At 46.0% G+C, this 11,012-nt stretch overlaps 1 protein-coding gene and 1 pseudogene across 1 annotated transcript in view; both read left to right on the top strand.

Moving 5' to 3' along the window:
* Positions 1-677, top strand: part of LOC120872455 (interferon lambda-3-like) — a 1,494-nt gene extending 817 nt beyond the window's left edge. Inside the window, exons 3-5 of the mRNA XM_040252834.1 lie at positions 159-302; positions 408-491; positions 582-677. Of these exons, the coding sequence (XP_040108768.1) occupies positions 159-302; positions 408-491; positions 582-677 (324 nt within the window). The remainder of the gene's footprint in view (positions 1-158; positions 303-407; positions 492-581) is intronic.
* A 9,139-nt stretch (positions 678-9,816) lies between these two features.
* The window catches only part of LOC120873281, a 37,598-nt pseudogene continuing 36,402 nt past the window's right edge, over positions 9,817-11,012 (top strand).

Below are 11,012 nucleotides of genomic sequence, written 5' to 3'. Positions count from 1 at the left end.
CTGCCCCCTCACCTGCCCCCTCACCTGCCCCCTCACCTGTCCCCTCACCTGTCCCCTCACCTGCCCCCTCACCTGTCCCCTCACCTGTCCCCTCACCTGCCCCCCTCACCTGGTCCCTCTCACGTGCAGCTCTCACGTGTCTTCTGTCTCCTCCTCAGGTGTGGGAGCGCCCCGTGGCTCTGGAGGCAGAGCTGGCCCTGACGCTGGCGGTCCTGGAGGCCATGGCTAACTCGTCCCTGGGCCACAGCCTGGAGCAGCCCCTTCTCACGCTGCAGCACATCCACTCCAAGCTCCAGGCCTGTGTGAGTGCTGGGGCCCCGGGCCGGGTCTGGGCTCTGACCACCTGGGGATCCCCCTCGGTCCCCGGCTCCACCTCACAGCCTCACCCCTCTCTCCTCTGCCCCCAGATCCCAGCTCAGCCCACAGCAGGCCCCAGGCCCCGGGGCCGCCTCCACCACTGGCTGCACCGGCTCCAGGAGGCCCGGAAGAAGGTGAGTGAGTGGACAAGGCAAACTGACGTCCGGGGCAGCTGGGATCCCAGGCGTGGGAGATACTGAGCCGTCCCCCTCTTCCCTCAGGAGTCCCAGGACTGCCTCGAAGCCTCCGTGATGTTCAACCTCTTCCGCCTCCTCACCCGGGACCTGAAATGTGTTGCCAGTGGAGACCAGTGTGTCTGACCCTGGAGACCCGCCTGCAACCTGTCCTACCTTTTTAGATATTTTTAATGCATCAAAACCAGTTTTTTTTTTTATTTATTGCCTCCAAATAATTATTTCTTTATTTATGGATGACATTTCTCAAACTCAGACCCAGTATGTTTATTTTTCTACTTTTTATAATAAAATGTACTTTTTATGAGAAAATGATACTTCCTCTGGTGTGGGTCTCTGTGTTTGTGTACGTGAATTTTTTTGGGGGGGGTGCCACAACAAATTCTCACAAATTGAACGACTCCAGAGAACACAAATTCATTATCTCACACTTACACAGGTCAGGAATCTGGGTGGCCTTGGGTAGTTTCTCTGCTGTGGGTCTCACAGGCTAAGTCAAAGTGGCTGGCTGGATAGTTTCAGAGGCTCAGGAAAGGATCCCCTTTCAAACTCATTTAAGTTGTCGGCAGGATTCTGTTCCTTATCGTTGTCAGACTAAGGTTCCATTTCCTTTGCTGTTCCTTTCCTTTCCTTTGGCCCATCCTTAGCTCTTGGTCCATTAACGAGGACACTAGGTCTCAGAGTCAGCAATCGTGAGTCAAATCCTCCTTATCCTCGCAGTCCCTCTCATTTCTCCCTTTGCCACATTTCTCTTCTATCTTCAGCCTGAGAAATCTCTCTGCTTTTAAGAACGTGTGAGGTACCATTTCATGCCAGTCAGAATGGCTGCGATCCAAAAGTCTACAAGCAATAAATGCTGGAGAGGATGTGGAGAAAAGGGAACCCTCTTACACTGTTGGTGGGGATGCAAACTAGTACAGCCACTATGGAGAACAGTGTGGAGATTTCCTAAAAAACTGGAAATAGAACTGCCATATGACCCAGCAATCCCACTGCTGGGCGTACACACCAAGGAAACCAGAATTGAAAGAGACACGTGTACCCCAATGTTCATCGCAGCACTGTTTATAATAGCCAGGACATGGAAGCAACCTAGATGTCCATCAGCAGACAAATGGATAAGAAAGCTGTGGTACATATACACAATGGAGTATTACTCAGCCATTAAAAAGAATACATTTAAATCAGTTCTAATGAGGTGGATGAAACTGGAGCCTATTATACAGAATGAAGTAAGCCAGAAAGAAAAACACCAATACAGTATACTAACACATATATATGGAATTTAGAAAGATGGTAACGATAACCCTGTATTCGAGACAGCAAAAGAGACACAGATGTATAGAACAGTCTTTTGGACTCTGTGGGAGAGGGCGAGGGTGGGATGATATGGGAGAATGGCATTGAAACATGTATAATATCGTATGTGAAACAAATCGCCAGTCTAGGTTTGATGCCTGATACAAGGTGCTCAGGGCTGGTGCGCTGAGATGACCCAGAGGGATGAGATGGGGAGGGAGGTGGGAGGGGGGTTCAGGATGGGGAACACATGTACACCCATGACAGATTCATGTCAATGTATGCCAAAACCAATATAATATTGTAAAGTAAAATAAATAAATTAATTAATTTTTAAAATAAATAAATTTAAAAAAGAATGTGTGTGTAGATTGAGTCTACTCAGGGAATCCAGGATAATCTCTCTATTTCAAAGTCCATAAATCTTAATTATATCTTCAGATCTTCTAATTTCACCTGCATGTGTAATAAGATTTATTCTCAGGTCAGGGATGGGGGGTTGGCATCTTTGGGGGCGATTATTGATCCCCCCCGGAGAAGGCAATGGAACCCACTCCAGTACTCTTGCCTGGAAAATCCCATGAACGGAGGAGCCTGGTGGGCTGCAGTCCATGGGGTCGCTAAGAGTGGGACATGACTGAGCGACTTCACTTTCCCTTTTCACTTTCATGCATTGGAGAAGGAAACGGCAACCCACTCCAGTGTTCTTGCCTGGAGAATCCCAGGGATGGGAGAGCCTGGTGGGCTGCTGTCTATGGGGTCGCACAGAGTCGGACACGACTGAAGAGACTTAGCAGCAGCAGCAGCAGCAGTAGCATTGATCCTCCCACAGTACCTATGTGATGGTGTGACAGCGTCACTAGAAAGCATTCTTTTTTAAACCCCTTCTTTTAAATTTATTTTATTTTAAATTTTTATTATTATTAGATTTGGGGTTTTTTTTTAAGCCATGACTGGGCATGTGGGATCTTAGTTCCCTGACCAGGGATCAAACTAGCACCCCTTGGATTGGATGCACAGAGTCTTAACCACTGAACCACCAGGGAATTCCCTAGAATGTATTCTAAGTAAAGCAATATTAACTAAAAATGCCTTAATAATGAGAACATTTATTACTATATAGGATGAGAAATCTCAAACAGTGGGGTCCATTTAAGATGAGCTGTTCAGTATGGTCTCCAGATGACATGTAGCTATCATGTATTTGAGAGGTAGCCAGTACAAGCAGAGCTGTGCTCTAATCAGAATTTAACAGCTTCTTGTTTTTCTTATTTTTATTTTTTCAGATGGTGCCTGCCAAGTTTCTCCACTGTACTGAGACTATATTTCTCTTTGGAGTAAATAAGGACGTGGGGAGACTTTGATGCCACGTAAATCCCTATTACTTCTCAAACCCTGACCCATTGGTTTTAGCATCTATTGATGGAGTTTGCCTTATTGTTACTGTGCTGATAAGTCGATTCAGTTGTGTCTGACTCTTTGCAACCCCATGGGCTGTAGCCCACCAGGCTCCTCTGTCCTGTAATTCTCCAGGCAAGAATATTGGAGTGGGTAGAACACCAGCAGATGGCTTCTCTGCCACCATCGACTGAACCTTAACCCACCCACAGTGGGTGCAAGAGACACTAGTTCTTCCCCAAGACTAGAACACATTCCCTGGATGCACCCATTTCTGCAGGATGCACGGCCACAGAATATCATCTCAGGTGGTCAGTAGAAGACTTGATTCCTGGGTCACTTTGGTCACTGACCCCCACATACCAGGAACCAGTCTTACTTACATAATTGCGTGGGTTCCTCTAACCATTACAGGGCTGGTCCTCTGATTTGAACCTTCAATGCCTTTGGGGGATTCTATGAGTCTGTCACTCTTGGCTCTCCCCGCCCAAGTAAGTCTCATTCAGGGATCTGGGGATCACAGATGTCAAAGTTCACAGTTATAATACTCTGGGTCCTGCTATTTATGTGTCCCCGTGTTTGCAAACCCTGTGTCCCGGGGGGTATTCTTTTCTCCTGGTGTCAGTTCATTTTCATTTATTAAGTGGTGTTATACTTACTAGCGAGAGAAATCATTCTGAGACAGTGAGAGTGGAGGAAGCCTGACTTTGAACTCGGACCTGAATTTGATTCTTCATCTGAAAATAACTTAAGGGGACTTCCTTGGTGGTCCAGTGACTAAGACTCCTTGCTCCCAATGCAGGGGGTCTGGGTTTGATCCCTGGTCAGGGCACTGGATCCCACATGCTGCAAGAGTTCGAATGCCACATCTAAAGATCCTGTGTGCCCCAACAAAGATAGAAGATCGTGTGCTTTGACTAACACTCAGCACAATCAAATAAATAAATAATAACAGTTGTAAAAAAATTCTTAAAGAAAACAACTTAGGAATTCCTCACTTTGAAAGTTTCATTTATTCACCCCTGCAGCCATTCACTCATTCTACACAGATAGTGTTTCCTAGTTGCCCGCTATTTGCCAGTATTGTGGATACAGAGCCACAGGTCTCTATCCTCCCAGGAACTTCAGTCTGGGGAGGACTCTTGTCATTAAAGTTTGAGAAACAGAAGGAAGGTCAGTGTGCGGGAGTCCAGAACTCCTCAGAGGGATGACTGGGAGTGAGGTTAGGCAGGCAGATTGGGACCAGGGCCTTTGGTGTCTGTGAAATCTTTAAGCATTTGGATTTTTCTGTAAGATACACAGGGATTCATTGCAGAGTTTTAATCAAAGATACAACTGCTCAGATTTGTTTTTAAAAGTTCAGGCCTCAGAGGAGGAGAGCTCCCTGAAGTACCTAAGAGTAGATGAGGGAGTTTGTTGAGAGATGATGGTGACATGTATTCAAGTAAAGAGGTTCTTCCATAGATTAGAAACAATATATGCCAAGAGATTAGCATCTCATCTGATGGACAGAAGTATCTCAAGTCTGAGAAAGGATGGTGGTCATGGTTGAAAATGTGAGCTCTGAGGTCAGAGAGATCTTGGAATCGCAACCAAAGCTCACTTAGTTACTGCATGACCTGGGGCAAGTCAGTTAAGCTTTTAGTTTCCAATCAGTAAAATAAATTATAATATCCTGCCCCCATTGGGAGGTAGTGGGAATTAAATGTGTTAAATCATGTCAAGTACCAAGACACAATCCCTGGCATAACATAAGGACTCGTTATTAAACCAATTTATCATCATTAAAAATTTTTTTTCTAACGTGTGAACTGTCGAATAAGAGAGGAAGCTCTATCTTAAAGCCCTATCACTAATATGGTTAAAGGAGACACGGTTGTGGGCAGCCCAACAAAATTTCTCAGGTCATTCTTTTCAGCACAGTCCCCTCCCCAATTATTCTTTTCTTTAAAAATAATTTGTATATTTTTTATTTTGGGCAGTGAAATGTAGCTTGCTGGGAACTGGATCAGGGATCAGGGATGGAGCCTGTGACCCACACAATGGAAACATGGAGTCCTAACTACTGAACTGCCCGGGAATTCTTCCCCCTCCCCTCCATCAACGTCATTCTTGATTGACCTAAACCAACCTGCACTAGTGCTCTTGCTGGGGACTAGCGTAGGCTTTACCAGGTGACTGTATCAGCCACGATCCTCTCGATTCTCTAGGGAGACCAAACGATCAGATAGGGCAAGAGATTTACTGAAGCAACAACTGTACAAAGATGCTGGAGCATAGCTAAGAGAGACCAACAGAGGGCAGCACCCCCGCCCAGCCAACAGCCGGAAGCTACCACAGTTCCTAAACCAGAAGGGACCTGGGAGGGAGTGATTCCCAGTCCCCTGACACAGATTCTTGCAACATCGCTGCTGCCAACCCAGCCGGGAGCTAGTCAGGAGAGTCAATATCCACCTGCTCTCTTTTTCTCCCTTCAATTTTCTGCTAACACCTCCCATGGCTGAACCCAGCTGGAAGGCAGAAGGCAAGGGAGTCCCAACGGATGTAATCCACACACCCCTACCTAGAGCAGAGCGGAGAGGGACTCTAGAGGGAAAAGAGAGCACGTGTTTTGGGACTTCGCTGGCGGTACAGTGGTTAGGACTCTGCGTTTCCACTGCAGGAGGACGGAGTTTGATCCCTGGTCGAGAAACTAAGATCTCATCATGCCACAAAGCGCGCCAAAAGAAGAAGAAGAGAGACAGGAAACTTCTCACAGGGGTCGGATTCTGACCCATGCTGAGGGGAATTCGGCTTGAGAGGAGGTGACTGCTCTAAGAAAGATTTTATGATCTTTCTTGTGGTAAGCTGAAAAGCGACTCTCCCAGAGATATCCACAGCCCAACCCTGGGACCTATAAAAGTGACCTTACTTATGGAAGGGAAAAAAAAAGATTCTTTAAGGATGTGATGATTAAATTAAGTATTTTGAGATGAAATTATCTTGAATTATCAGGCTGAGATGGAAATGCTCAGGCAAGCATCATCATAAGAGAGATATAAAGGGAGAACCCCTAGGAGAGATGGTCCAATTGCTCTGGGACTCCAGAAGTCATCAAAAAATGTCTTCCCAAATAATTTTGTCCACTTACTCAATAAACATCTGCTCTGTGCCAGGCCCTGAACTGGGTGATGAGGGGGCACTGTGATGACAAAGAGAGCCCAGGCCCTGCCCTCACGGAGTTCGCAGTCCAGTTACTCTCAAACTCTCCAGCACTTGATTTTTGTTAGTTTCTTTATTTTGTTTTGTTTGGGGTTGTGTTGGGTCTTTGTCATGTTGTGCTGGCTTCCCTATTTCAGAGCATGCCTGGCATGTGGGATTTTAGTTCCCTAACCAGGGATCAAATCTACACCCACTGCATTGGAAAGTGGATTCTTAACCACTGGACCGCTAGAGAAGTCTCAGCACTTGCTTCTTTAAATCTTTCTGTTTAAAGTCATTCAGGTGGATGAATAATGGTGTCTTATTTTGACTTTGCAGCCATGAAATTAAAAGATGCTTACTCCTTGGAAGAAAATTTATGACCAACCTAGATAGCATATTGAAAAGCAGAGACATTACTTTGCCAACAAATGTCCGTCTAGTCAAGGCTATGGTTTTTCCAGTGGTCATGTATGGATGTGAGAGTTGGACTGTGAAGAAAGCTGAGCGCCGAAGAATTGATGCTTTTGAACTGTGGTGTTGGAGAAGACCCCGGAGAGTCCCTTGGACTGCAAGGAGATCCAACCAGTCCATTCTAAAGGAGATCAGCCCTGGGTATTCTTTGGAAGGAATGATACTAAAGCTGAAACACCAGTACTTTGGCCACCTCATGCGAAGAGTTGACTCATTGGAAGACTCTGATGCTGGGAGAGATTGGGGGCAGGAGGAGAAGGGGACAACAGAGGATGAGATGGCTGGATGGCATCACGGACTCGATGGATGTGAGTTTGAGTGAACTCCAGGAGATGGTGATGGACAGGGAGGCCTGGCGTGCTGCGATTCATGAACTGAACTGAACTGATTATGATTTTGTTGTTGTTGTTGTTCACTCACTAAGTCGTGTCCACCTCTTTGTTACTCCATGGACTGTAGTACCCCAGGCTCCTCTGTCCTCCACTATCTCCTGGAGTTTGCTCAAACTCATGTCCATCGAGTTGGTGATACCATCCAATCATCTTATCCTCTGGCGTCCCCTTCTCCTCCAGCCTTCAATCTTTCCCAGCATCTGGGTCTTTTCCAATGAGTCAGCTCTTTGCATCAGGCGGCCAAAGTATTGGAGCTTCAGCTTCAGCATCAGTCTTTCCAATGAATATTCTGGGTTGATTCCCTTTAGGATTGACTGGTTTGATCTCCTTGCAGTCCAAGGGACTCTCAAGAGTCTTCTCCAACACCACAGTTCGAAAGCACCAATTCTTCGATTTTAATTTACATTTCCCTAATGACTAACAATGATGAGCATGCTTTCCTATTGTTATCTGCAATCCATATATCTTCGTTGGTGAAGTGTCTGTTGAAATGTTTTTTTTTCTCAGTTTTATTGGGTTCTTTGGCTTATTACTGAGTTGCAAGTTTTCAAAAACATATTCTGGATAAAACGCCTTTATTCAAAAATAGTTTTGCAAATATCTTCTCCCCCTCCATGGCTTGTCTTTTCATGTCTTCACTGTGTCTATTTTTTATGTATAGTTTACATGTATTCTTGAGATACAAATGACATACAGTAAATGGCACATATTTAAATTTACAACTTGATCACTTTTGATATACGAACTCATCTGTGGAACCACCACCACAATCAAGATAATAACCATATCACTAACCTCTATAGTATTGTCCTGCTACTTTGTAATTCTTCCCTTCCTTGCTAATTTTTAGAAATAATTAATGGATTTTGTTTTTGGTTGCACTGGGTCTTCACTGCTGCACATGGGCTCTCTCTAGATGCTGCGAGCAGGGCCACTCTGCGCTGTGATGCGTGGGCTTCCCATTGTAGTGGTTTCCCTTGCTGTGGAGCACAGGCTCTAGGTGTACAGGCTTCAGTGGTTGCGGCTTGTGGGTTCTAGGGTGCAGGCTCAGTAGTTGTGGCCCACGGGCTTGGTTGTTCTGCAGCATGTGGAATCTTCCCGGGCCAGGGATCAGGCCTATGTCCCCCTCATTGGCAGGCGGATTCTTCCCCACTGTACCACCAGGGAAGGACCTGCGCCACCTTGCTTATTAACCCACTTCTGAATAAGTCAGAAAAATATCACAAACCGGGTGACTCCTTTATATCATTAGGACTCAGGCCCCAGAAACTGCTCACGCTGGGCCAAGCCTTCCTCTGCAGGCTGAGGCAACACGCACGGACACCATCAGGCAGAGAGACTGCTCATCTGGAGGCTTTTTCTCTCTTATTTTATTTTTTTATGTTTTTGTGGCTTCCATGATACATTACCACACATTTAGCCATTTAAAACAACACATGTTTATTATTTTACAGTTTCTGTAGATGGGAATTTTGAGGGGGCTCCACTGGGTCCTCTGCTTAGGGTCTATCACCAGGCCAAAATCAAGTGTTATCAGGGCTGCCTTCCCTCCCAGAGGCTCAGGGGAAGAATCTGTTTCTAAGCTCAAACACGTTGCTGGCAGAATTGTCCCCACAACTGTAGGACCGAGGTCTTGCTTCCTCCCTAGGTGTCCAGCAGGAATCGGTCTTACTCTTAGAGGCTGCCTACATTCCTTCTGGTGGTTTCTATGCGGGCCCCTTCCAGCAACCCTGGCTAGAATCCTTCTCACACTTTGAACCTCTCTGATTTCTCCTTCAGTATCGATTCTCTGACCCCAGCCACAGAAAGTCCTCTGCTTTTATAAGGTTCATGGGATTAGACTGAGCCCACTCATATAAGCTCCCTGGTGGCTCAGACAGTAAAGAATCTGCCTGCAACGTGGCAGACCTGGGTTTGATCCCTAGGTTGGGAAAATTCCCTGGAGAAGGGAATGGCAACCCACTCCAGTATTCTTGCCTAGGAAATTCCATGGACAGAGGAGCCTGATGGGCTACAGTCCACGGGATCACAAAGAGTCAGACACAACTGAGTGATTAACACTTTCGCTCAGATAACCCAGGATAATCTCTCTATTTTGTTGCTTGAAACATCAATTACATGTGCAGAGTCCTTTTTGCCATGTAACATACTGCTGTCACTTTTTCTTTATATTTGGCCATGCCACTCAGCTTGCAGTTCCTTAGCTCCTCCTCTGGGGATTGAACCCAGGCCCTCAGCAGCGAAAGCGTGAATTTCCGTCATTCACTTCTGTCTTATCCATCCAACAACTGTCTCAGGTCCTGTTATCTCTTCCAATCGACCTGGATTTGCTCAAACTACCCCAGCCTCTCAGTCTCCTAATTTATCCCAATTCTTAACTCAATCCCTACAGTCTGGCCCCCAGCCTCACCTGCCTACCATGACTGCCACTGGTAAAGTTTTGGGGCAGCCTTTTGTTGATGGGGCCAGAAGGGTTAATTGGTCAAGAGGCATCCTTTCCAACCTCCCTCCCCTGTGTCATCATGAAGCTGGAAACCAAAAAACCTTTCTCAGACCCCTTTCCAGTTAAGCTCTGGATGCAAGTTAGTTTTGGCCAATGAGGTGTAGTCTAAGAGATTTAAAAGGGAGGAGGGAGACATAGACATTCCTCCCACTGTCTTGATTTTGTTCTGCAGCAGGATCCCAGTTGGGCTTCCCAGGTGGCACTAGTGGTAAAGAATCTGCCTGTCAATGCTGGAGACACAAAAGACTTGGGCTCCATCCCTGGGTTGGGAAAATCCCCTGGAGTAGGAAATGGCACCCCAGCCCTGAATTCTTGCCTGGGAGATCCCATGGGCAGAGGAGCCTGGGGGGCTATAGTCCATGGGGCCACAAAGAGCCAAGGACGACTGACCACACACATGCGGGCGCGCGCACATACACACACACACACACACACACACACACACACTGCATTCCAGTAAATTCCTACCCATTCACAAGTGTCAAGAATCAGTAGGACAGGGCTTCCCTGGTGGTCCAGTGATTAAGACTCTGTGCTCCCAACTCAGAGGGTACAGGCTCAATCCCTAGTCAGGGTTAGATCTCAATGCCAAGTGGCTTGACCAAACGAGAAGCGGTAGAACAACCTCATAATCACTGAGTCCCAGCCCAGGATGTATTGTTGAAGTCATCAGTTTCGATGATAACCTTGTGATCTTCCATCTCCACCTATTTGTGGCAGAGGGATCAGTCAGGGTCCAGTCAGGAAAATGGAACCACTCTGGGTTATTTCAGGCAAGAGGGTTTTAAATTCAGATATTTAGGCAACTGGAGATGATGACCTGACTACTAAGCGAACTAAGTCTAAACATGAAAGACAAATACCATATCACTTATATGTGGAATCTAAAATGTGACAGAGATGAAGTTATCTGTGAAGCAGAATCGGGGCCATAGAGGGCAGACTGGTGCTTGCCAAAGGGGAGAGGATGGGATTGGGAGTTTGGGATTGGCAGATGCAACCTTGTACATATAGAATGGATAAATAAGATCCTAGTGTGTGCACAGAGAACTATATTCAACATCCTGTGATAAACCATAATGGAAAAGAATATGAAAAAGACTATATATATATGTGTGTGTGTGTGTTGTGTTCTTTTTTTGTATTCTTGTATATGTATACATATATACGTGTGTGTGTGTATATATATATATACACGCATGCTAAGTTGAACCC

This window comes from Oryx dammah, unplaced genomic scaffold (assembly GCF_014754425.2).
Source record: "Oryx dammah isolate SB20612 unplaced genomic scaffold, SCBI_Odam_1.1 HiC_scaffold_13, whole genome shotgun sequence".
Lineage (NCBI taxonomy): Eukaryota > Metazoa > Chordata > Mammalia > Artiodactyla > Bovidae > Oryx > Oryx dammah.
This window is presented reverse-complemented; position numbering and strand designations above follow the sequence as displayed.